Source organism: Micromys minutus (genome assembly GCF_963924665.1).
Source record: "Micromys minutus genome assembly, chromosome: 19".
Lineage (NCBI taxonomy): Eukaryota > Metazoa > Chordata > Mammalia > Rodentia > Muridae > Micromys > Micromys minutus.
Window position 1 is genome coordinate 36,203,521 of NC_137954.1, and position 25,534 is coordinate 36,229,054.

Below are 25,534 nucleotides of genomic sequence, written 5' to 3' on the forward strand. Positions count from 1 at the left end.
TAAGAAAATGCCTCCTTAAGATCAGGCTGCAGACTAGCCTACAGAATTTGTTTGTTTATTTTTCAAATAAGGGTTTTTCTCCGTAGTCCTGGCTGGCCTGGAACTTACTCTGTAGTCCAGGCTGGCCTCCAGCTCAGAGATCCACCTGCCTCTGCCTCTGCCTCCTGAAGTGCTGAAGTAAAGGCGTGCCCCACCACTGCCAGGCTATTTTCTTCATTAGTGACTGATGGAGAAAGATTCAGCCTATTGCGGGTGGTGCCATCCCTGGACTGGTGGTCCTGTGTTCTATAAGAAGCAGGCTGAGCAAGCCATGGGGAGCAAGCAGGTGTTTTATCACAGCAATAGTGACCCTAACTAGGATGCTGATGTCAGTGTCGGATTAGCAGTAAACTTCTCTACTAGTCTTCATGGGACAACCTCAAGGAAGACACAGTTTAGGAGAAAAGCTAGGGCCATATATCCCCCTACAGATATATGTGACCTCTGAGCTGTTAGGGAGGTGCTGATCACTGCCCTCTCTGTTCTCTTGTCTCCAATAGAGCTGTGGGGTTGACTTTGAGGTTAAAGCATTTGCCACAGAAATCGCAGATGCTGAAGAGGACAAGATCCCCAAGAAGTAAGAGTACCCTTGAGGGACTTAGGGAGGGTCTGGTGGTATAGAGGTGGGGATAAGAAATACTCCCCCTTTATCCTGGTGTGACAGACTCTTCGAATTAGTTCCTAGTGGCTGGTGTCATGGAGTCTAACAAGATCAAGGCAGATAAGGCCTGAACTATCTGCCATTTCGGCAGGGGAGGCAATGACTACCAATATGGGGTAACATAAAACAGATTGACAATGGATTTAACAACCTCAGGGACCTAAGGACCCCCAAACCGTCCAGGTCCTTTCATTCTCTTCCTATTTATTTATTTTCCCTTCTTAGTTTTTATTTTATTTTATTCTATTTTATTTCAAAAGAGTCTCACTCTGTAGTCAAGACTGCCCTAGAACTCATGGGTGTTCCTTCTGCCTCAGTTTCCCAAACATGGGAACTCCAGGTATAAGATAGCATGTTTAAGACATTTTTGAACTTACGATAAGAGGCATACACTATGAAGCTTGTGATTCTAATCACTTTGAAACACGTGACACCATAACACGAAATTTATTCACTATGTTTCACCGTCATCAGAATCTAACTCATAGCTTTTGTACCATTCCAAACAGAATCTCTGTCACCAATAAACATTCCTCCCCTCACCAGGTGCTCATTCGTTAAAATTCTTTGAGCATTTCATACGTATATACAATGCAATAGGATAACATGCACCCCCACTTTTCTTTCCTCCTGCTGCCCCTCCACATCCTCCCATTACCTCCCCCTCTTAGCTGTGTCTTTTTATTTGATAACTCACTTTCACTCCTAAGTCTCCACCCGTCCCATCCCTTCCCATATTCTCCTCACGTTCAGCATCTACATCTCCCCAGGCTGTGTGTCTTGTTATGGAGCCTACCCATCATATGTACCATGACCTGCCAGATAAGCACTCTATTTCCCAAGCTATGTGCTTTTGGTTCTTATGACAATGACAATGTGCCACAGTTACATGGAGCTCTAAAATCTGGTTGCATAAGACATCAGAAACCATGACATGGGCTCTCATTCGAGGATGCTAATCATTCTGAGAGAATGCAGGGGACCCTATGGGCTTTGCCGGTTCAGCATTCAAACCCCTGGAATCATAGAAGAGGGATCAGAACAGGCCTTTTCCCATGTCCTCTGACAGGGCAATTTGAAGCATTCAGGGTTGGGGCGGGGGCACCAACCATGAACCCTGGGCCTTTTCTCCTCAGGAGCTCTGTGAGATTACTGATCCGGAAAGTGCAGCATGCACCTCATGAGATGGGTCCCCAGCCCTGTGCTGAAGCCTCCTGGCAGTTCTTCATGTCTGACAAGCCCCTGCACCTCTCAGTCTCCCTCAGCAAAGAGGTAATTCTTATCCCCATGGGGTTTAGACCACAGCCCCTCCCCCATTCTGTAGATTCACACAAGTCACCTTGACTCTGCCATAGTAAAAGCATAGGTGTCTGCAAATTACCAGCTTATTTCCACTAACTTGGAGCTAGTCACCATGGGCTACCATGGCTTCACCATTGTACTTGTTGGCTATCCCCATAGACTGGGGGGCTGTAGAGATTGTATCTATCTCCTTCCAGCTGCCCTGGCCACTCCCAGACCTTCATTCTCTAAGGAAGCATTGCTCACTGTATTGTTTTAAGTTGCTCACTTTCTTGGGAAATTCAGATTTCATGGAAAACTCACAGGGTAGCCATGTTAAGGGTGGTGTCATTAGTGAAGAGAGTCATGGTAGTAGAAGGTGAAGGCCAAGGCTCTTGTGGTCCAGTCAATGAGGTGCAGGTTTAGCCATGCTGTGTACACACGTGTAGGCATGGATGGCGCAGGGTGTTGTTAGGTAAAGCTCCGTCAGCCAGCTCTCCTAGTGCCTTCATTTCACACGTTCTACCCCCAAAGAATGAAGTCAAGGCAGGAACTTCCAAAAGCCCTCTGCCTAGGGAATGGCGCCACTCACAGTGGGTCTGGCTCTGACCACATCAATTAACAATCAGGACAACTGCCCATAGACATGCACAGAGACTAACTGGAGGTATATGATCCTTCTCAAGACTTCCTTCTCAGGTGATTCTCAGTTGTGTCAAGTTGACAAAGCTGACCACGACAACTTCCAACCTCCTTGGCCTTCTTTCTCCAGATGAGGCTGAACATGTTCATAGCCTCCTCTAGAGGAAATGTTGCTATCATTTTAGATTTCCTAACACTGCGGGGTATCCAGCCTTATTTATTGGAAAGAGATTAAGAAAATCTTGGTCCAGGGAGCCCTGGGTTCACAGATGCCATCCTCTGCACTCCGTTCTTCTCTTTAACTCTTCTCTCATTTTTCAGATTTATTTCCATGGGGAACCCATCCCTGTGACTGTGACTGTGACCAATAACACGGAGAAGGTTGTGAAGAAGATTCAAGTATCAGGTGGGACCTTCATCTCTATACTGAAAAGCAGGGCTTTTAGAATTCCTCAGCCTCATACTATTTCCTAGGCCCTATCTGTGTCCTTGGCTCCGCCTGTTGCTGTTATCATTGATAGCAGGATTTTTTTTTTTTTTTTTTTTTTTTTTTTTTTTTTTGAGACAGGGTTTCTCTATGTAGCCCTGGCTGTCCTGGAACTCACTATATAAACCATATTGGCCTCAGACTCAAAGATCTGCCTGCCCCTGTCTCCCAAGTCCTGGGGGTAAAAGCATATGCCACACCGATTGGTTGATAGCAGGATTGGAAAAGGAGAAGGACATTAGAAGTCACCACATTCAGGCTGTGGACATGCCTAAGTTGGTTCAATCCCAAGAGGTTCAAACCACATAAACTAAATGATCTGTGCATAGAATTCCAGCACTTGGGCAGTAGAAACAGGAAGATTAGAAGTTCAAGGCTGTCCTTGGCTATGTGTCTATGTTGAGGCCTGGACAATGAGAGATCCTACCTCAAAACAAGAAGTCATTGCATTCCCCGTCATGGCCTTCTGTCTTCCGTGGATGGCTCTCTATCTTCCCATGATCATGCCTTTCCAGAGACCCTCTCTGAACCAGGTCTCACTTGGGGAGTCCAGGGAGACGCTTCTCCCTTTTGTTTTTGTTTGTTTGTTTAATTATTTAACGTGTATGGGCGTTTGCCTATGTGTAAGCCTGTTTACCGTGTACATGCAGTCCCTGTGGAGGCCAGAAGAGGGCATCAGATTCCCTGGAACTGGAGTTAATAGGTGGTTGTTAGTGGCCCTGTGGGTTTGGGGACTTAAACCTTAACCACGGAACCATTCTCCAGCCCCACTTCTCCTTTTGGGAACTGATAGTTTTTGTTGACCAATACAGCCAGTAAGTGAGCAAGCCACTGGGTTTGAAAACACTGGGCTTAATCTGTGGGCTCCAGATGTGTCACCCTTGAATCCCAAATTGGCTCGTTGTCCAACTTCTCAAGGCCCTGAAGTACAGGTCCCACATAGAAGTGCTTCATGAACCGTGATGGGTGATGTCTTACCTTGAATGAGCATCTAGTGAAGATCAGCTCTGTTATGTGCTGCAGTGGAGCATTCCCCCTGCCCCCTTACTGCTCTGCATAGTTCTTCAGCGCATTGTGGCACAAACCCACAATCCATGCACTCAGGACACAGAACGATCATAAGTTTGAGGCCACTCTTGGCTAACCTACCTAGTTTTTCCTCTCAAGACATAAAAGTATAGAACAAAAACAAGATGTGTAGGTCCTCTGTGGGCAAAACAAATGAAGAAACCAAAAGTAAGATGGATTAATCGGGGAGACTTCAACTTTCAACTAAAAAAGGTAGATTGACATCAGAGTAGTCATACCAGTTACCCTGGACAAAGGATACGGAGTTTCAGTGTTACCTCATCATTGTAGCTGGGCTGGGCAAGCAAGAGGAGCAGGAGTCCAAGGCCAGCCACAGCAACATGCAGAGGCCAGACTAGACTACATGAAATCCCAGTTTTAAAGGAGCTAGAGATGTTGCTCAGTTTGTAGCTTGCTTGCTGGACATAGGCAAGGTCCTGGGTTCAATCTTTAGTGTATACATATGCACATACACCCATGCGCACATTCATACAAAATAGGGTTTGTCCCATGAAAACCAGATGGTGGTGTAGCCCAGTTATCTGCTGTGGTTTGAATGTGCCCACCGTAAGCTCAAGCTTCTAAAACTTGATCTTCACATTCACATGTTAATGATATTTGCAGGTAAGACTTTGGGAAGTAGCTAGGGTCAGATGAGGTTCTGAGGAAGGGCCTGAAATGACATTAGTGTCTTTGCATGAAGCAGAGAGACTTAAATTAGCATACCTGCCCTGCCTCTGCCATTTGAGGGCCTCTGCTATTATGATCAAACTGGAAGGCCCTTATCAGAGGCCAGCAACTCTTGGAAGTTTCAGCTTCCAGAGCCAGGGGCTAATTAAACTGCCATTCTTTATAAGGAACGCTGTCTATTATTCAGCTACGGTAACAGAAAATGAGTGGAGACAGTGTCAGACATATATGCTCCACTTTCCCTATGCGTCCACCAAAGATGAAAGTCAGGAATTTTGTGCAGAGAATCTATGTTTCTTTTTCCTTCTTGCTAATGTGAATATTAATTCAGCCTTGTTTTATGTTGGTTTAGTCCTCTGTAGGACTGAGTTATTCAGCATATTGTTTACAGTGCCAATGGCTTCCCTGATCTGTGTAGTAGACTCTATCTGTCCCTCCAGGCTGCTATAGCAAAGCCACCATAAATGAGGTGGCTCACACACACTGAGATGTGGGCCTCAAATTTACGATCCTCCTCCTATGGCCTCCCTAGTACTGGAATTTTCAGGTATGTGCCTTTATAGCCAGCTAACAACACAGTTATTTTCTGGCAGTTCTGGAGGTTGGGAAGTTCAAGATCAAAGTGCTGGCAGATTCTGTTGAGGACCTCATCCTCCAATAAGCTCCTGGAAACTCCTTGTTGATACCATGAATCCCACTTATGGGGGTGTTGTTTCTACAAACCCATCACTTCTCCAGAGAGCCCTCCTCTTCACAGTGAATGTCCCCTCGGGTTAGTGGGATAGGCTGGTAAAAGTGCCAGCTTCCCAGCCTGGTGACAAGTTTGCTCTCTGGGACTCACATGGTGGAAGGAGAGAATGACTTTCCCACAAGCTGTCCTCTGACCTCACATCAAGTCCTTGACATGTCCCTGACCCCCCTCAAGTGATGCAAAATTTAAAAATGTCACCCAGACATTTATATAATTTCAATCAAGGAACAGAACTTTCAGAAACAGCTTCAAAATTGATAATGTATCATTGCATACTTGTATTTTAAATTACTTCTTAGCAAAGTGTGCTGGCACATGCTTGTAATGCTAGTACTTGGGAGCCTGAGGCAGAATTGTGAGTTCTAGGCCAGCCTGGGTTACATAGTAAATCCTGTTTCAAAATAAAAATATTTCTCAAAGTTTATCGAAATATTAACCAATGACCTTGAGTGAAGCTGTGGAATTTTCTGAAACAAAATGTTAATAGCTTTCTGTAAGTTGGGTACTGTGATAGGTACTTTAAATTGTCTCCTTTAATATTCAAACTTGATTTTAAGAGATTATGGGCTGGGGAGGAGAGGAAGGGACTTCCTGGAGCCAAATCTCAGAGCCTGGTGTTTTGGTGGGAATTAACGCAGAGCAAGTCACTGGTGTACAGAAACGGCCTGAAACCGCACCTTGGAAGGTTGCAGCTTTAAGCTGAGGGCTGAGAAAGCCAGGTTCAAACGGTCCTGTGTGTCTCCTGGAAGGCACGAGGGGCTGCGCTGACCACCCCACTTCTGTCTTCCCTTTGCAGTGGAACAAATAGCCAATGTGGTTCTCTACTCAAGTGATTATTACGTCAAGCCTGTGGCCTCGGAGGAAACACAGTGAGTAGTGGTTGCCTTTCCACTTCCTGGGCGGCAGCCCACTTTGTCAACTTCCTCTTCTGAAGAGGGAACTCAGATACCCTGCCAGGCCCCCTAGCCTTTGCTTTCTTCTTCCCCTTTTCTCACATCAAGGGCTGTAAAGAGCAAGGCAGGCAGGCTAAATTGTGTTTACTTTGCCTCTGGGCCCATCTCTTAGGCTGGGAGATCAGTCTTCATAAACAAGGGGCCAGAGGGGAGAAATCTAGGGAAATATGTCACTGTGGAACAACAGGGGCTCTGTGTGTCCTTGGAATGTGTTGACAGGAATGAGATGCTCTTTCTGCTCCCCAAAAGATGACTAAATGAGCTATTAGCCCAGGCTAGGGCTGTAATATGTAATATGTCTGGCGTAATCCTTCCGCAAATTCTACTACAGTGAAGGTTATAATCCTAACCCTAGGGCTCCCCTTCCATGACACAACCAAACTAGAGAGGGAGAATATGTGTGTGTGTGTGTTTCTAAGAGAGGACCTAAGTATGTTCCTAGCACCCATGTTAGATGTCTCATTTATAACTACATCTCCAGGAATGCTGATACCTCTGACCTCTGTGGGCATCCACACATATGCACATTCACTCATTCACACAGTAAATCAATATTTTAAAAGACATTTTAATCTAAGCTTAAGTATGAAGGTTAAAAAAAAGAGAGAGAAGTTCTTAGCTTACAAACACAACAAGCACCCAAGAGCTTCTTGAAAAAGAATCACAGACCTATCAGTGAGACCTATCCGAGGAGCTTCTCTTGATCATCTTAGCTTGAAAATCTTGTAGCAGTGACAACTGGACTAGAAAACTGGATCCATTCTGAGCTCTTTTTGAATGACTGTCTCCCATCAGTGGACTCAAAATACTCACAGAACCTCTGAACCTTTTTGTCCACCAGGTGTTCTGCACTGTGCTAGGAGGGGGCGTTCATTTAATACACAGGCTGGGTATGCATGTCCACTTTTCCAGCTCGTGTGTTCTATACAGAAAACATTACCTGGCGACAGTGAGGTTGGGGTAGAAGAGAGGGGTGTGTGGTAAGGAAAGAAAACCTGATTCATTGAGATCATATTACTTAACTTAAAATCCAACATCAGAGTAAGCTACTACTGAAAAAGTACAGCCTTGCATTTAAATGTAGGTATACAGTTTTGAGAAAGAGCAAAGCACCTCATAGCTGATTTCTAACAAGCTGACTCTGTTGCACATCTTGTTTAAGGAGTGTGGAGTCTTCTGGCAGATGCTCCATAACAGTGTGTGTGTGTGTGTGTGTGTGTGTGTGTGTGTGTGTATGTGTGTGTGTTCCATTTCCTGTTTCTCATTCAAAGCTCTGTGCTTTATGGACCAAATGATCCTCAGATGGACAGCATTCTAAGATCTCCCTGGAGGCCAGAGGAGTCCAGAAAATGGGTCCAGATCACGTTAGCTTTTTCATTGTTTAGACACACATCTGAGAAAACAAACTGTCATGGGGAATACCAGTCACAATTTCTATCTATCACAGCAAGGTGGGCATGGCAGAACAGTTCAGGAAACAGGGAATGACAGCTTTAGCAGGACATTCCCCCTCTGAGATGGTGGCTTTTGTATCCAGGGCAGTCCTCCCCTCTGAGCTGATCTTCTCTGGAAATGTTCTCACAGACACATCCTGAGTTGTGCTTTTTTCATCTGCAAGGTACTTCACAAGACAATCCCATTACGATTAACCCACACATTGGTCTCAACGGAGAAGCCACTCAGAAGGCTGTAAGAGCCTAAGCCACTGCTCCAGATACATCCAGCTCCTGGGGCTCTGGAGGGCAGGCTTCCTCAAACCAGGCCAAACATCAGTTGTAAGCTGCTGCTGACCATGCAGTGTGAGATCCTAATGGCCCTGGGCACAGCTGTGGGCCCGGCTTCCACAAATTCTACCAGTCAAGACCAGCCCAAGGGTACTAGAGTCAAGCTGAGAGAGAGAGAGAGAGAGAGAGAGAGAGAGAGAGAGAGAGAGAGAGAGAGAGAGAGAGAGAGAAGGAGGGAGGGAGGGAGGGAGAGAGAAAGAGAGAGAGGGAGGGAGGGGGGAAGGGAGGAAGGGAGAGAAGGGAGGAAGGGAGGGAAGGGATGGGGAGAGGGAGAGGGAGGGAGGGAGAGAAAGAGAGACAGACAGAGAGAGAGAGAGAGAGAGAGAGAGAGAGAGAGAGAGAGAACACCACAACCCAGGTGGTAGGATGTGGCCACCCCTAGCTCAAGCAAAGCTTTGCAAAGAGTTTCCTGTATTTACTGAGCTGAAGCTGCTTACTTCTGGGGGGTGGGGTGTAAACAGGGAAGTCCTTCCCATGGGAGGCAGTTCACGTTTCCAGATGTCTGGGAACTCATTCAGGAAGTGGTCCTGATGCTGGCTCCCAGCCAGACCTAGTTGCTAGTATGTTCACTGCAAAATGAGTCGTCCAGCCCAGATCCCTTTCTGAAAACCCAGGAATGCTATGTCTCTAGCCAAATCCCAGAACTGCCCCTCGGTGCAGGGTTCCTTTTGTCTTTCACTCACCAAGAAAACCTCAGCCCCCTGAAGAAGCCCTAGTAAAGAAAGAGGTGAGCCAAGCTGGGCAGAGATATTAAATGCCTTTAATCCCAGCAGAGGCAGACAGAGCTCTGTGAGTTTAAGGCCAGCTTGGTCTGCAGAGTAAGCTCCAAAACAAGCCAGGGCTACACAGAGAAACCCTGTCTCAAAAAACAGAGAAAGAGAAAAGGGGCGGGGGGGAGGTGCCTCTGAACAAAAAGCAGACGGATCAACTGATCTGGTTATAAGTGGTTACAAAAGCATCCTCAGTCACAGGCTGCTTGACCTTCACAGTATAAACAGTTTTGGCTACATTGGTTCTACATGGGTTTGTTTTGCTGACACTGCCCCCAGGAAGTCTCTGGAGTAAAGTGGCTGGGGTCTTCTTGGTCAGTCTTTATGCATATCTGCACACCAGGTTGTGAGACATTTTGGGTTCCTGGGATTTGAACTCGGGACCTCTCTGGAAGAGCAGTCAGTGCTCCTGGCTGGGGTCTTGGACATTTGGGCTAGCTGATCTTGTTTGTTTTGTGTTTTTGAGACAGGGTCTCTCCAGGCTGCCCTGGAGCTTGCTGTGTAGATCAGGGTGGCCTTGAACACACAGCGATTCTCTGCCACTAGCGTGTTGGGATTAAAGGCCAACGACACTATAGTCAGCTAGTTTTTTAATGTGCTTCGTTTACTTCTGGACTTGTTTAGTTTTGCTTTTATAAGACAAATCTCACTATGTAGTTCAGGCTGGTCTAGAACTCATGATCTTCCTGTCTCAATCTTCTGAGTCCTGGGATTACCAGTATGTACCACCACTGCTATTTAACCCCATAGAACATTTCAGAGGTTTTAGTAATTCAAAACAGGTCAAGAGGTTTGAGGGAATGTCCCAACCTTGTATTTGTTTGTGTGTGTGTGTGTGTGTGTGTGTGTGTGTGTGTGTGTGTGTTTGTGTGTGTGTGTGTATGTTGTTTGTGTCTGGTGCCTCTGGAGGCCATGGGAGGCACTGAATCCCCTGGAACTAAAGTTAAAGTTGGCTGTGATTTGCCTCATGGGTGCAGTGGACTGAATTCTGGTCCTCTGCAAGAGAGTCAAGTACTCTCAACTACTGAGCCATCTCTACACCTTACTTTTTTAAGACAGAATCTCTCACTGCATTTGGATCTCAATGTCTGGATGAGACTGGCAGGCCTATGAGCCCCTGGGGTCTATCTTTTAGCTCTACCGTGGTTTACAGACACACTGCTACCCTGGGAATATATGACATGTGTTTTACCAACTGAGCCATCTCTCCAGCCCTGAAATGTCACAGTCTTGCTGCCTCCGGGCTCAGGACTACCAACATGTCCCTCTGGTAAGGGAACTTTGATTCTGAAAATGCTCACGACAGGTAGGATCTTGAGCTGTGCATGGTGTTAACTGTAACGGCCATAAAACTCTCTATGGTTCTTCCTCCAGAGAAAAAGTGCAGCCAAACAGCACTTTGACCAAGACACTGGTGCTGGTGCCCCTACTGGCTAACAACAGAGAAAGAAGAGGCATTGCGCTGGACGGGAAGATCAAGCATGAAGACACAAACCTCGCCTCCAGCACCATGTGAGTCCCGGATGCTCTGTGAATGGGTCACGGTGTCGGGCTGGTACTGGGTTTCCGAAGAGGCTCACAGGTGGGCACATTAGTAATGCTCTCACTTCCACTGTGGTATGCATGATGTTGTGGTTGTCTGAGGTGGCTCTGGGCATAGCCTTGTACCAACCATAGTGTCACTGCCTGCCCTCTGGGTGGCCTTGGCCAAGTAGGCTCCCCTCAGAGGTGATGCCCAACAAAGCGGAGGAGGGTCCTGACAGAGACAGACCTGTAGCTAACATTCTGTGAGGCTTGTGGCAGGGACAGGGGAAAATTTGGCAGGATGAAGGGTGGAATGGAGGGATTTTCTGAGGATATTTCGCCAATTCTCTGTTAGATTCTAAAGCATATTTGTGAAATTCCAGAGAAAGAAAACTGGTGCCCTAGATCAATTTAAAGGGGTAAATGATCTGATGCCAACAGCATGGTCTTCTGCAAAGAGTTAATTGTTGAGCAAGTCCACTCCACCCTGGCTCCCACCTTCAGAAAAATGGTGGGGAGAGCCCCTGAAGTCTCAGACATGTTCTGTTCCCTGTGTTTGGGTGTCCCATATAGCACAAGTTCACAAGCCAATCCCAGCAAAAGAGTGTCCTCAGGCTGTGCCTCTGTCCTTCCACCAGATGATGATACATTTTGCGGCGTGCTGTAGTCTTAGATAACATGATTTGGCAGAAGGCCTCAGACTGGACACAGTTCTTCTTACCTGGCCTGACCCCAGAACCTAGGACTGCCAATATTTCTTCACTCTGCTTCCTACCTTCAGGGTTCTCCGTTGAGATTTTGTTGTGGTTCACAGTAGCTTATAGATGTCATAGTCATCTTCCATCCCATAATTCCTGTTGTGAGACATGATAGAAGACTTAAGTCTTCCATGTTGGGTCACAGGATATAATAGTCTGTGACAAAATGTCCACTGAGGAACCTGATTGAGGGTGGGAATCCCAAACATGATCACAGAGCCTGGAGTTAATGCTTTACTCCATGGTCACATGTCACTCTTTGGTCACATGTCACACTCCTTGTTCATCCACTTGAGCGGGCTTTCACTTGGTGTCAGATGCCATGCTGGCTGCTGGGCACACAAAGCTTTTGGGTACAATCCAGAACAACTATGATCCTGTGATCAAGTTATAGGCAAGTAAGTGTCTCTGTGGTTCTCTCATGAGCACAGCGTAGGAGACTGAGGCCCAGTGCTGCCAAGCTGTGTTTAAGAAGGTGCAGAGAGGAGAAGGGCCTTCTGGGCGGGTTTGTAGTTGGCAGGGTTGGTGCTTATGGGCCTCAGGGGATAGCTGGGTAGGATATGGCAAAGGCATTTCAAAGACTGTTTGCTGAACTTGGAACCTGGATGGGCTGAACTCTCGGGCTTCAGGACTTAAGGACTCAGCAGCTGCAGACTGACAGATCAGGGGAGAAGGAGGAGACAGGAGAGTGAAATGGGTCAGAGGCTGAGCCCTGAGAAGGAGGACACATGCTGTGCCCTGTGTGAGTACCCTAGGGAAAGATGCAGAAAACCCATTCCCCAGCCCCACTAGTGGTGGATGAAGTTCTAAGACTTGAGGCCAATCTGTGGAATTCTCCAGTTCTGAGACAACATCTTCAGAATGATGGCCCTGGAAGGACAGGGATGGCTCCCACACTGGCTTGGCTCTCACATCCCTTCTCACTTTTGATTGGGTAGCATCAAGGAGGGCATCGACCGGACCATCATGGGCATCCTGGTGTCATACCATATCAAGGTGAAGCTCACGGTGTCAGGGTAAGTGTTGGGTGTGCCATCTCTGCCTGGCTTGTTCCTCTCCTCAATGACTGGCTGGTGGATATGAAGTAAGCAAGTGACTATACAACTGCACACACAGTGGAGGCTGACAGACAGGATGACAGCCAGATCCCTTTGTAAAAGTAAATTGCCTTACCCGGTTAAAAAAAGAAGAAGAATGACATCAGTTTAATTTAATTTTCAAATTTCAGAAAGATCAGTAGTTGCCTGATGAACTCTGTAAATCTTCCTGTATTTGGGTTCAGTGTAGGGGCATGAACCACCTTGGGAGGCTGAGGTAGGATTAAGAAGCATTGTAATACATAGTAACTGGCTTTGGTTTTGTTTTTTTTATACTGGGGCTTAGTTGGTGAAGTGCTTCCCTAACAGGCAAAAGCCCTAACTTTGATACTTAACACCAAATAAACCAGGCATGGTATGTGCCTTTAATTCAGCACTGCAGAGTAGAGACGGGAAGTTCAGAAGTTTAAAGTCATCTTTGCCCACATAGAGAGTTTAAGGCCAGACTGGGGTACATGAGACTTTGTCTTAAAAAAAAAAAAACCAAAAACTCAAGTATGATATGCTGGTGTACACTCGTAATCCCTCTACTTGGGGAATTTAGGTAAGAGGATTACTATAAATTCTGGTATATCAAGGACTAAAAAAAAGTTCATTTGTATCTTAAACATTTCTGTCCTTAAATAGATTCCTTCCTTCCATTCCCTAATATGTAATTGGAGAATTAGGGGTCACCTTTTCATAAAAAAGTATTGCTGTTGAGGGTTCTAAAGAAATGGTTTTATTTTAAGGACTTTTAAATTTTTACTTTATGTGTATGGCTATTATGCCTACATGTATGTAAATACACATGTGTTGTGCACCTTTAGTCCCAATATTAGGGAGGCAGAGACAGGCAGATCTCCATGAGTTCAAGGCCAGCCTGGTCTACCTATCAGGTTCCAAGTCATCCAGTGCTATAGAGAGAGACTATAAACAAAACAACAACAACAAAAAAATCAAAAAAACAAAGCAACAACAACAAAAGAATAGTCTGTGCTCTTAACCATCTCTCCAGCCACAAGAGCCTGTTTCCTTGTGTGTGTGTAAAATCAACATCCTTACTCTAATCAAAACAGAAGGAACTAAATTCTCATTTTCTTCTCAGATTCCATTCCCAACCATGTTTGCTGGCTTTTTCTCTTGATGGGCCTGTGTTAGCCTGGCCATAAGAGGCTTCATGCATGTCCCTATTTTTAAGTAGGGAGAGAGTTCCCCAATTTTGGGTCTGATTTGGATATCTGGTTAACATGGTATTTATATTTCTTGTGTTTTTCTTTTTCTTTCTTTCTTTTATTCTTTTCTCTTTCTTTCTTTTATTCTTTCTCTTTCTTTTATTCTTTTCTCTCTCTCTCTCTCTCTCTCTCTCTCTCTCTCTCTCTCTCTCTCTCTTTCTTTCTTTCTTTCTTTCTTCACACAGTCTCATTATATAGCCCTGACTGTCCTGGACATTCCTGGTGCTTTCAAATCAGATGTTTTTTTTTTTTTTTTCCTTTCCTTTCTTCTTCTATGGTCTAAAGACAGGGTGAAGCTTCATCTTACAGTAAACAGAAATAATAATTAAATGAGTGAATACAGTTGGCTCTCCATATCTTTGGATACTCTTATCAATTTCAACAAATGACAAATTGAAAATAGTTGGGAAAAAAATAGCTTCTAGTTCAAGGCCAGCCAGAAACAGTAACAAATGTTTCTGAACTGGTTGTGCGCAGACCTTTCACCTTGTTTATTTCTTAAACAATACAGTCCACTATCCCTAAGGCATTATAAATTAAGTGGGGATGATTCCGAGTCTAGGGAAAGGTGTGTGGGAGTCATATGCAAATTCAGTACCATTTCCTGAAGACTCTGAGACTGGGAACACCCCCACCAAGGGGCCCTGAGACCAGTGTCCCACAGGGTCATAGAGACAGCAACAGCTGTAATGGTGCATCCCAGTGGCCTCTGTGGCTGGGAGTTTCTCTATCTCAATCTCAAGATTTTAAATGTGTTTGGAGGTTCCCACTGCCTCTGCTTCTTGAGAGGAGTGAGGCTTCAGGCATACTCCGCCACCATAGGGTGGCTAAAAGTTCTGGTTCTGTGGCTTATGTTTGCTTCTAAGTGAGTCCACTTTTTAAGTAATCCTTTGGAGAAAGAGGGGAACCCCACAGCAGGTAGCAGTGAAACTGAGCATAGAGGAACCCCACGATCCAGGGAATTTGGGAATTCAAGCTAGAGAGTGTGAGCTATGCCTACTGGGCTGGGTTGGGGACTATCCTGCCCTTGAACCCTGGGGTTTGAAGCTATGTGGCTCATATGGACTTACCATGGCTGTCTGCTTTGTGCTTCCCAGCTTTCTAGGAGAGCTCACCTCCAGGTAAGACTCTTTGCCTCCTTTCTCTACTCAGCTTCCTGCAAACTGAGGATAAGGAGCCTGTGGCCAAACAGAAACTGGTGAAAACCAGTTTCTGGGCAGCAGTGCTCAAAGATAATGTAACGGATGCATGCTGACTCAGATGTGTGGTAAGAGGTGTCACTAGCAGCCAAGAGAGGCTGGAGACCACAGGTAGGCTGTGCACAGAAGCAAGGACACACACACGCGCACACACACACACACACACACACACACACACACACGCACATACACACACACACACACACACACACACACACACACCTCTGTCCAGAGGTAATTTGTGTGTATAAAATGTGTACAAGCTACATAAGATATTTTACCATTTTAATGATTTTGTAAAGATACACCATAGAATTAAGTATATTTACACTGTTATACAACTATCACCCCTGCCTAAGATTTTTTTTAACTATTTTTAATGTCTGTAAAGGAAACCTCCTGTTTGTTAAGCAATCACCCCCTTTCCCTCCCCACAGACCCTGGTAACTGCTGGTTGCTTTCTGTCTCTCTAGATTCCCCTCTGATGGGGCTGGTGATGTGGCTCAGCTGGTAAAGTGTTTGGGTTCAGTTCCCAGCACTTCATAAAACTGAGATTACACACCTGTAATCCCAGTGCTGGAGAAGTAGAGGCAGGAGGATTAGTTCTTGGTTGTCTTTGACTATATAGAGATTTCTAGGTCAGCCTGGCTGGGTTTCATGAGTCCCTTGTCTCAAAAAAGAAAAAAATTGGTCCGGGCATGGTGAGGTACACCATCAATCACAGCACTTAGGAGGCAGAGACAGGCAGATCTCTCAGAGTTCAAGGCCAGCCTCTTCTTCTTCTTTCTTTTCTTAAAGATTTTATTTATTTATTTGTTCTATTTGAGTACACTATAGCTATCTTCAGACACACCAGAAGAAGACATCAGATTACATTACAGATGGTTGTGAGCCACCATGTGGTTGCTGGGAATTGAACTCAGGACCTCAGGAAGAACAGTCAGTGCTCTTAACCACTAAGTCATCTCTCCAGCCCCAAGGCCAGCCTCTTCTACATAGAGAGACTATCCCCAAAACAAATTCTGCATATGGCCTTTGTGACTGGCTTCTTTTACTTAAACATGTTGTAACATCTACCACAGTACATTCCTTTCTCATGACTGAGTACTATTCCATGATGTGGATATACCACGTTTTGTTTATTCACCTGAAGCTGGCAACTGAAAGAGGGTAGATCCCAGAATGACCTGGGGACATGAGTTCAGGTCTCCAAATATCACATTCTGAAATAGTTGCTGAAGGTTTTTAGTGGCAAGAGAACAAAAAAAATCATAAATGAAGGTATTTAAAAAAACCACATTGGTGGGAATATTCGGTGGGCAGGCTATTGTGAGGTGGGGAAATCTCTACTATAGATTTCAGGTACTGTCTTGGTTGGTGGCTGATTTGGAGCTGGTGGAAGCTAGGGGTCTCTTTGTATATCTCCCAAGGGTACAAGGGTGCCAGGTCTAATACAAGGGTAGGCAATAAATGGCTACTAATATCTAAAGATAACACCATGAAAACTTTGTCTTCTGAGCTGCAACATTCCTACTCTGCACAGTCAGGGGATTTCTAATCTGTCACTCAGCCTTAACAAAGATGTGTCTTATTCTTTTTTTTTTTTTTTTCTGGAAACTTTAGTTTCTAGCAGATACTTGAATGGTTTTTACCTTCTGGTAAATATGAATAGTGACAGGTGTCTTTTGAACCACACACAAAGAACCAATAATTTTGGAAATTTTGAGACATAGTCCTTTTCCTGAGTTCATAATTATCATCTACTTCCATTGCCTGCGCCTACCGGGCACACTGACTGTGTAGCATCTCTTAGATGTGGAGAGTTGGAATGTTGCAGGTCTGGAGCTGAATCATTCTGGCCGATCTTTTGCCTTTAATAGCTATTTAATGCCCACCCCTGTGTTTTACCTAACATTTCATCTAGATCTGGCCAGTACCTGGGTGACTGAAAGTGGGTCAGATCTAGGTAGGCTGCAGGGGTCCTGGGATGCAGGGCATAGTGTGTTATCTCATCCCCTTTTCCCACTTCTGTTCATAATTTTTCTGGATTTCCCTCTGGCTCATCTTTTTGACACCTTTCCTTCCTTTCTTCTTAATTTCTTATTATTTTTTACTTATTCACTTTATATCTTGCTCACTGACCTCCTTCTGGTCACCCTGTCCACAACCTTTCCCCTATCTTCCTTCTCCTCTGAGTGGGTGGGGGCCTCCTGGGTACTCTCTGACCCTAGCAGTGTCTCTGCCAGCTGGTAACTGCCCACATTCCCTGTAGCTCGGTAAACTCAGGACTCTGGAGGTCCCAGCAGCAACTGGTTTCCTGCCGCTCTGCCCTATTGCAGCTCCTTGCCGCAGACTCTGCCCACATCAACCCGACCGAATCAAAGCTCCCGAAACTTATAATGCAACAATGGTTTTATCTCAGATTATTTCAGTAAATTTACAATCCACAAAATGTCCATACAATAAACTCAGAGCCAATTGATATGATATAATCTGCCCACCTAGATAAGACAAACTGTCCTATAATAATTCATCCTATATATGATATTCATAACTACCTGTGGTTACTCAGAGATGGCTTGGCTCTCCATCTTGCTTCCTCTCCTCCTCTCCTGGCTTCTTTCCCCTTTCCAAAACTCTGTCCCTGCCTTACTTTTTACTGTCCAATCATAGTCCTTGTTTTATCTAAAGCCTGCCCTCCTTTAGCCTGCCATCCCCTCCCACACCTTTCCTTCCTTCTTATATAAATTCTAATTTGACCCAAAGCATCTTGGTATTGGAGATGTGATCAACTCTTGTCTCTTTTGCAAAAGATGGGTGTGCCCATCCTTGTACTAGCCTCACAGAACTTTAAAAAATGTCATTATGATTCTGAGGGATGAAGAGATTTATTTTCAACCTTGTGGAAATGTAAGCATAAAGAGAGAAACGTATGTGCTACGGCAGAGGTTGAGGTTAATTCTGTCTGCTTTAGTTTTTATGGGACAGAATGATGCCCTGAATCACGGTCCAGCTTTCCAGACTGTGTCTAACAACCATGCCCTTCCAGAGTATCTATCCACATTGTATAATTTTGCTCCAGACCCTTAAATTGTTCTAAGATTCCATTAAGTGAGTGAAGAGGCCACTCTGTATCGCTGCCCAGGATGGACAATGGCTGTGAGAGTTTGTGTAGGCATAGAAAGGAGGTGCCCTGCTCTTTCCTGAAGTCGATGGATGGAGCTTTCCATCCTGACTTCCTGCTGGAATGTTAATCTAAGGAGTCCAGTGATGAGTGTCACACAGAATGCCACAGCCACCTGAAGCCTCTGCCCCTGGGCCTCAAGGGTCAGAGTTTCAAGTGGAGGCTGTGACCACTGACACTCACAGCAGCAGTGTCATGGACAGTGGTTTCCAGAGGTGACCGCTGGGTCCACTGCCTCTGCACTGCTGCCCAGGGTGAGGAGGGCTGGGACACTGAGCTTCTAGTTTGGTTTCCATATGCTACAGTAACTCTTTGCTAATTTTAATGCTAATTATTTAATTATTTTCATTATTTGCCTGCAAGCATGTCTATGTACCATGTATGTGACTGGTGTCCACAGAGACCAAAAGAGTGTGTTAGTTCCTATGGAACTGGAGTTGCAGATGGCCTGTAAACCTCCGTGTGGGTGCTGGGAATCCAGGCCAGGTCCTCTGGAAGAATAGCCAATGCTCTTAACTATCCAGCCCCTCACATAAACATTTAAAATGTACTCAGATGTGTCCTTGCTGCTGTGAATAGTTATTTTTTAGAGATTTATTTTATTTATTATTTTTTTAAAAGAATTACTTATTTTATTTTCATGAGTACACTGTAGCTGTCTTGAGACACACCAGAAAAGGGCATCAGATCCCATTACAGATGGTTGTGAGCCACCATGTAGTTGCTGGGACTTGAACTCAGGACCTCTGGAAGAGCAGTCAGTGCTCTTAACTGCTGAGTCATCTCTCCAGCCCTGATTTATCTTTTTTTAAAGGTGTGTGTAGATGAATGCAGTCACTTGTGAAGTCTAGAAGTGGGTGTTGGATCCCCTGGAGCAGGAATTATAGGCGGTTGTTAGCTGCCTGATATAGGTGCTGGGGACTGAACCAGAGCTGTCTTAGTTTGTGTTTTACTGCTGTGAAGAGACACATGACCAAGGCAACTCTTCTAAGGACAACATTTAATTGGGGCTGGCTTACAGGTTCAGAGGCTCAGTCCGTTATTATCAAGGCAGCATCCAGGCAGACATGGTGCTCTAAGAACGGAGGGTTCTACACCTTGATCCAGCACCATGCATAGCTTTTTATAACCAGCCTTCTTGTAGGATTTCACTTCTTCTCTTCCCACGGTGTCACATCATGACAGCTAGGATCCAGAGAGCTAAAGGCACTGGCTGCCTCAGCCATGCCCGAGTGAAGTTCCTGGACCACATTCTAGGGAATACATTTCAAATTCCTGCAAGACCACTTCCTGAAGTCTGTTTTGTTTTGAGTCTTGCTGAACCAATCTTTTGGAGATTCTCTGAAGCCCCAGTTTTGTTCTGTGTGTGTTTGTGTGTGTGTGTGTGTGTGTGTGTGTGTGTGTGTGTGTCTGTTTATACACTCACCAGCTTGTATTCTTTCCTTTTTTCCAGTGAAGTGGCTACTGAGGTTCCATTCCGTCTCATGCACCCGCAGCCTGAGGACCCAGGTCAGTCATTCCCATTGTCCAGGATGCCTCTCAGTCAGATTTAGTGTGTGGGTGTCATTCACGGGATGACCACCAGATCAGCCTAGAAGAGAGAGCTAGCTCACCACCTCAGTCCTGGGCCTGTCTACCTCCTATCTGTGTGTGAAGGGTGTAGCATTCCTACCCTCTGTTGGGTGTGGATGACCTAGTGATATTTTTATCACTGACCCTGTCAAGAACACATGCTCTGCTATCCACAGACCTCAACTTAGATTTAGAGATGATGTAAGGGACAAATCCTTTGAAGAGCCTGAGGCTTTGCTTTGTGTAGAAACAAAAGACCTCTCATTTTGAAGTGTCAACAAGCATTTAAAGGTTCTGAAAGTAGTGATAGCAGTAAGATTACAGAAAACACTAGAAAGAGGTCGCCTGGTTTCCTACCATCCACGTTCCATTTGATGATCTGCCCACTGACTCTTGTGTGGATGTTAAACGAAGCAATCATTGCACATACGGGAGATACACTGGAGCTCCCTCATTGTCCCTACAAAGGTGTGAATGGAATGTCACATGAGCTAGAGCTCAAGGAGGTTCTGAGGAAAGAAGTTAAATGAAGGTAGGTGTGCTGGTATGCCTGTAATCCCAGTGCTCAACAGGATGAGGCAGGAGAATGGCAAGTTTGAGGTGAGCCTAGGCTATAATAGCAAGACTATTAGAAAATAATTATTCAAAGTATCTCTAGCAAATATTTTAGATTTCAACCGTCAGTAGACATTTACTCACTCATGTCCATCTCATTAAAATGCTATTTGAAGCATTCATTTCTTTGGGACTAATCTGATGGCAATCCAGGAAAACATAGATTCAATCAGTTTTTTTTTTTTTTTTGTTTGTTTTTTTGTTTTTTTGTTTTTTTTGAGACAGCCCTGGCTGTCCTAGAACTTCCTATGTAGACCAGGCTGGCCTCAAACCAGGAGATTTACTTGCCTCTGCCTCATAATTGTTGGGATTAAAGGTATGTATCACTACCGCCTGGCCAAGGAGTCTTCAAAACAAGCTCTTCCACATCTTCCTTCATTCTTTTTTTCTTTTTTTTCAAGGAATGAACACAGTGTCTCACATGTTAGGCAGGTGTTCCCAGTATATGCTGTATCATGCTGCCTGGCTTTTATTGTTCCTCTTCAGTTGTGGGTTGCCATTCTTATGGTCTACCGCTTTAGGCTCAAGGTTCCTCTATTCAACAGAATACAATTCTAGGATATTCTTTGCCAGGAGAAGTTTTAGTTTTTTCTTAAAATTTCATTGTAATGAGGATTGAATGTAAGGCCTAGAATGTCCAGGCAAGTGCTCCACCAATTATCTCCCATGCCTTCTTTTGTTATTTTGAGATAGAGTCATGGTAGCACAAGCTTGTTATTTTGGCTACTGGGGAGCTGAGCAGAAACATTGTGAGTTCAAACTTGTCCCAAAATGTATACAAAAAGGGGGTGAGGGGGTTTGTGAGAGTGCCAAAGTTCAAAGGTCATTCTCAGCTATATAATAAGTTTGAGGTTAACATAGGATCAAAAAAAAACCCTCATGTGAAAAATTAATTAGAGCTGGAGAAATGGCTTGGTGGTTAAGAGCACTGGCTGCTCTTTCAGTTCCCAGCAACCAGATGGTGGCTCACAACCATCTGTAATGGGATCTGATGTTTTCTTCTGGTGTGTCTGAAGATAGCTACAGTGTACTCACATAAAATAAGTAAATAAATAAATATTAAAAAATTAATTGATCTTCCCCTCTCTGTTCTCTGTCCTCTTCTGGGCTTACAGCAAAAGAAAGGTAAGTCATCTGGAAGCTTCTCTGGGGTTTTCTGTGTTTTGTGACTCTCCCTTTCCTACACAAACTCCTGTCTGAATGTCTGTGCAAAGTCCTTATGTCTTTTGCTCATAAGAACTTAAGATGTGTGCACACATAGCTTTGTTGGATGTGTCTTTTGTTCTGTGGGTTCTGTCACTTTTTCTCTTGCATTTATTTGTTAAAGAGCTTTTAAGTAGAGTCCTAGCTAGGAGGTGACGGGTTACCTTTAATCCAGGCACATGGGAGAATCGCTGCAAGTTTAAAACCAGCCTGGGCTATCGAATGAGACTCTGTCAGGAAAACAAAAAATAAAAAACTAAAAGGAAACAAAACCCCTAAAAATCCCTGAAGAAAAAGGCATGGCCCCCTTTCCATCCAGGGAATGACATGAACCCTGTTCCATCCTGGGGAAGGAGCACATTCATCCTGGATTGGTTCCTTTACTACTGAAAGATCAGTGGTCTTGCTTCATTCAGGATTTTATCCTCAGCTTCTGAGAGGAGACACTGACTAACATGTCTGTTTTCTTCTAGTGTTCAGGATGAGAATTTGGTTTTCGAAGAGTTTGCTCGTCAAAATCTGAAAGACACCGGGGAGAACACGGAAGGGAAGAAAGATGAGGATGCGGGCCAGGATGAGTGAAGACAGCCTAGATCCTAGAAACTGCTTGTAGTTCCAGGGGCCTTGAGGGAAGCCTCTGGTAACCTTTCAGAGTTATGCTAGCTATGAAAGCTCGGGCATTTCTCCCAGAAATAAAGTCTGTGGGTCCTCCGATCACGTGTCAGGCTGTATGGCTGGGGCACTGGGCTGTTGCCTTTAGGGTCTCTGGGTGTGGGGTTGGGGTTGGGAGTGGGGTCACAGCTTTTCAGCCTTGCTTCTCTGGACACACAGAGTGGTGAATAAGTTTAGTTCCTGACCAATCCTAACTCCAGGGCCCTTTCAGAGGCTCCTGAGTTAATAGAGCAGAAAACAAGTATAGACAAAAATCCCCTCGTGACTCGACTTTGGGGTCCAATCCTTCTTCAAGCTTTCAGCTGCTGGTCAGGTTTTTTTCTACTTGACACAAGCAACAAAGAAGATATGGTAAATAAAGGTGGGCAGAACAGAAAAGGGGATCAGTCCCTGAGGTGTCCAGGAAACCGAACTAAACTGAGGAACCTGGGCTGCCATGTTCAGTAGAAGCTATGAAGATCCTGGGAACTCAGCTCAGAAGCTTGGGCTGGTACCCAGCAAGCAATTCTGTACCTAGCCACTGCTGTCTGGGTTCTGAATAGCACATGTGGGAAAAGGGAATCTGACTAGCCCAGCATTGGCTTTATGCACCAACATCTCATGGCCAGCAGTGGCCGGGCCTGGCGACAGGTTTATCAAGACAGATGGACTTCATGATCATCCTGTGATTACAGAGTGGAGAAGCCTTGTGAACAGAGAAGGGGCAAGGAAGCACAACAGGGGCTCTTTCAGGCCCTGTCAATCAAAGGCCATTCCTGGCCATGGTGTCCAACATCCTATATTGTACCAAACAGTTCTCTTGGCACCCATGAAAGGGGCCTGTGTACATTGGGGTGTGGGGGAACGTCCATGTTCAGGGAATGGATAGGAAGAATGGTGGAGACTTCTGTATAGTTCAGCCTACTCACTAATTAACGGCAGGGTGCATGTGTGTGTAACTAATTACTTTCCTAACTGATGTGAGACCAAATACTTAACAAAAGTAGCTTAAACAAGGTTTTATTTTAGCATATGGTTTGAGGTAATAGAGTCCATTGTGCTTTGGAGAAGCACCAAGAAGCTGCGTCTGTGGTCAGAGAGAAATGGATGCTGGTGCTCAGCTTGCTTTCTCCTGTTTGTTTCAGGGTGAATCCCCTCCCCTGGGTTAAACCTCCTTAGAAATGTCTTTGTAGACACACCTGGAGGTGTTTCCTAGGTGATTCTAAAAGCCACGCAAGTTGATAGTGAACTTTCAGGCTGGTGTGTGCCACGATGCTTGGGATTTTGATGTGGAGGCATAGCTGGGAGCTATGCCTGGGTCCCACACAGACAAAGCAAGGCTTGGACCTGTGTGCTGACTTTGGCGTTCCCTAGTACTGGGAGAGATGAGAACTCATTTCTGAAGCTATGAAAACAGTAATATAGGTAGAAAATTGTGGATCGGTGGGGGCAGACACAGTCTATCTTTCTCCCTCCACCAGCTGGGGGTAGGGTATAGGGTGTTGTCATGGTGCCCAGGCAAAGGGATGGCATGCTTTTGGGGTAACCCACACCGTATTTCCTCATGATCTTGTTTCCCTGCCTTTTGACCAGGCAAGCTGCACTGGTTAGCTCCTGGTGGGTGGAGCTCCCTGCCAGCCTAGGAGGCTGGGACTCTGCCTAGTAGCTCCTGGTGAGAAACCATCCTGTTGGTTCCTGCATTGCTTGACCCCAGGACATCCTAAGTCAGAGTGGACATTAATAGGCCTGACCTTTGGAGCAGTGTGGGTGAAGAGAGCCAGGAGGGAAGGGCCAAAGCCTGAACCCTGGAGACTAGAGGTCAGAATGGCCCTTGCCCTCCAAGTTATTTCTGTGCTAAAACATCCAAAACAGGCTTCCAGGTGCTGGTTTGTTTATATACTGCAGCTGCAGAGGGAGTGGGGGCAGGAAATAAGCAGCCAGCTGTCTCAGCAAGACTGCTGTGTGTGTATGTGTGTGTGTGTGTGTGTGTGTGTGTGTGTGTGAGAGAGAGAGAGAGAGAGAGAGAGAGAGAGAGAGAGAGAGAGAGAGAGAGAGACAGACAGACAGACAGACAGACAGACAGACAGAGACAGACAGACAGAGACAGAGAGACTGGCTCTGCTGAATGTATGTGTGTGTTACTGGCTCTGCTCTGTGTCTGTGTGTGTCACTGACTCTGCTCTGTGTCTGTGTGTGTTACTGGCTCTGCTCAGCCTGCACATCTGTTTCTTTGCTGGCATGCAGAAACCTCAGAAGACAGGAAGTCTAAGAGCAGGTTGAATGTGTGGCTGAGTTTTGGGGATAGGTGCAAGGTAAAAAAGCAACAGAACCCAACAAAACAAAACCAAAAACTGGTACAAGGAATTGAACGTGTTGCACAAACAAAGGAGCATTTGGGACAAAGTTGGAAGAAGTTGGTGGCAAGTGCCTTTACCTATTGTATCATCATCTGTTCAGCCCTAAGATAGTTTTTTTTTTTTTTTTAAATCACATTTATGTGTGTATGTATGGATATACACTTGCCATATGTGTACGGGAGTCAGGACAACATTCAGGAATCCCTTTTCTCTGGAGTCCTGGGGATCAAATTCACCATTGTCAGGCTTGGCCCGTGCTAACTGAGCTATTGCACCAGCCCAGTGGAAGAGCCTAGGTCAAAGCCCTGCATCCAGCAACCACAGGGCTGGAAAAGCATGGATTCCTGCCATTTATTAAAAGCCTGCCTTATGCCAGGCATGTCACACATGACTCCAGTTGCTCCAACAGCTTGCACTACCACCCATTTACTTGGTGAGAAACTGTAGTTCAGAGAGATTAGATAGGGGAGTTTAGCCGGTCAGAGAGGATAGCAGTGTTTATGATTGAACAATGGCTGCCCTTTAGTTCTTTGAAAATGTCACTGACACAATTGCCATTCACATGTAGCTGTAAGATATGATAGAGCCCTCATGGGGTTTACGAAGTGGTCCCCTTTACAAAGCTACAGAAGTTCAATATGCTGACAAGTGCTTACCGTGGTATAGTCCCTTCTCTGGTTTGGGTCTCCCCAGTCCTCCCTCTTCTCTTTCAATTTTTTTTTTTTTTCACATACAGACTCCTTTCAGAGCTGTTGGTTTTCCTGCTTTTTTTTTGACATGTTTTATTGCCCACTTTCCCATTCATTTCATAGTTCATAGTTAACAGTTTGCAGGGTGGGATGAGGCATGCAGGGGTGGAAAAAGTCATGCACATCTGGAAGTGTGTGTATGTGTGTGTGCATTCTTTTGGTTGTTACAAACGTCCTGGAGCCCAGGGAATCTCTCTGTCACACTCAGTGAGAAACTGTCCTGCTTCATGGAGAATGAGGGTCATCCCAAGCTTTCAAGTGGAAGCATTCATTCATGCCAGGCGG

At 45.3% G+C, this 25,534-nt stretch overlaps 1 protein-coding gene across 1 annotated transcript in view; it reads left to right on the forward strand.

Annotated features, from left to right (window-relative positions):
* SAG (S-antigen visual arrestin) overlaps positions 1-22,074 on the forward strand; it is a gene marked incomplete at both ends in the record, with an annotated part of 33,833 nt that extends 11,759 nt beyond the window's left edge. Inside the window, 8 exons of the mRNA XM_080932973.1 lie at positions 540-616; positions 1,837-1,972; positions 2,945-3,029; positions 6,416-6,488; positions 10,501-10,638; positions 12,347-12,424; positions 19,532-19,627; positions 21,966-22,074. Of these exons, the coding sequence (XP_080789099.1) occupies positions 540-616; positions 1,837-1,972; positions 2,945-3,029; positions 6,416-6,488; positions 10,501-10,638; positions 12,347-12,424; positions 19,532-19,627; positions 21,966-22,074 (792 nt within the window). The remainder of the gene's footprint in view (positions 1-539; positions 617-1,836; positions 1,973-2,944; positions 3,030-6,415; positions 6,489-10,500; positions 10,639-12,346; positions 12,425-19,531; positions 19,628-21,965) is intronic.
* Between the last annotated feature and the right edge of the window lie 3,460 nt (positions 22,075-25,534).